General features: G+C 45.9%; 1 protein-coding gene across 1 annotated transcript; it reads right to left on the bottom strand.

Moving 5' to 3' along the window:
• Positions 1 to 425: 425 nt before the first annotated feature.
• LOC102726589 (keratin-associated protein 13-2-like) lies at positions 426 to 1,142 on the bottom strand. Its single transcript, XM_006734989.2, has one exon. It carries the CDS (start codon positions 1,014 to 1,016, stop codon positions 426 to 428), a length of 591 nt encoding a protein of 196 aa, XP_006735052.2. The 5' UTR covers positions 1,017 to 1,142.
• Positions 1,143 to 1,446: the final 304 nt, after the last annotated feature.

Genomic DNA, 1,446 nt, shown 5'->3' with positions numbered 1-1,446 from the left:
GAATTTCACTAGATACCAGGCCTGCTGCCATTTCCTACAGAAATCCAAACCTATTTCCTAAGGAAAGTATTCTGAGGGTCTGGAGCCCCAAAGATAGATCACAAATCAGACTTTGAAAATCAATAAAGAACAATGAGAACATATCAGATACAAGAGCCAATGGATTTATTAGGTCAAACAAAACTGAATTTCCATACATTTTGTAAGAAGAATTTATGTAATTCTGAGTCAATTGTTCAAAATTATAGGCACGCACTTAATATTTTGGTCATTCATTAATTTCACTGTCTAAAGAAACTAGTCTATCAGCTGGTACTTGATGCCAGACAAAGGGTGAAGAGCTGGAGGTGAGAGGCGTTTAGCTAACATTACTGATAGGAGCTCTATGTAGAGACTGAGATATTTTGCTCAAAGTGTCTGGAAACTCAACAAGTTGGTCTACAGAAGGCTGATCTATAGGTTGGCCTGTAACAAGGAGACTGGCAGCTCCTAGAAGCCAAGTAGGTTGGATGCCAGAATCTGGATCCATAGCCCAGAGAAGGGAAGCCACAGACTCCATAACTCCTGGATCTGGAGCCCTGGGATCCACAGCCCAGTGAGTAGCAGCTTCTGGATCCATAGCCCAGGGAAGGGCAGCTGCTGGACCCAATGCCCACAGACCCAGAGCGAGTCGTCTGGCAAGGACTGGAGAGCATGGAGGTCCTCGGGTGGTGGTAGGACGTCTGGCAGGAGCTGGACACCACACGGGATGTCTGGCAGCTGGTGGGCTTACAGAAGGTGTCCTGAGAGCCACTGGGGAGGGAGGAGCCCAGCTGGCAGGTGCTGGGAGAGTGTAGGTCAGTGTGGTAGACCAGGTTGCTGGGGAAGGAAGAGTGACAGGAGGAGCTTGGGGAGCGCAGGTATGCCCCAAAGGAGTGGGAGGAGTTGTTTCCAGAGCAGTAGCTGTAGGACATGTTGGCAGGAGATGTGAGTTTGGTTGAGTGACAGTGAAGAGACGCTCTGAGTTTCAATGCCATGGTCTGGACTCCAAGTTATATATACTCTTAGAAGTGGGTGTGTCACCATCCAGATGCTCCCTCCTCCTTGCTTGTCACTTTATGCAAGAATGCCTCTCTAGGTTATTGCTTAACTCTAATTTATCACATCTTCACACAGGTAATTGTGCTTCAATCACTCTGATACACTTTGGAAGAAGCTACTCAGTTTCTTTCTCCAGGAATTCTCTGTGATTTGACCTTTGAAGTTATACATCATCACACTTCCAAATACCCTTCCCTTTTTTATCCACGTGGGCTGTGAGTCCTTGTCCCACCAAATGGACTTGCATGAACTTTTCCTTCACTTCTGCGAGACTATCAGGACCATCAGTGGTTACTATTCAACATACTTTGTCCTTTTCTTCATGAGCATATAACAATGGATTTCTCCAAATAATAATTATGCTCA

This window comes from Leptonychotes weddellii, unplaced genomic scaffold (assembly GCF_054177405.1).
Source record: "Leptonychotes weddellii isolate Sample4059 unplaced genomic scaffold, ASM5417740v2 HiC_scaffold_1277, whole genome shotgun sequence".
Taxonomy (NCBI): Eukaryota; Metazoa; Chordata; class Mammalia; order Carnivora; family Phocidae; genus Leptonychotes; species Leptonychotes weddellii.
Note: the sequence above shows the minus strand (reverse complement) of the source record. Positions and strands in the feature narration are given on the sequence as shown.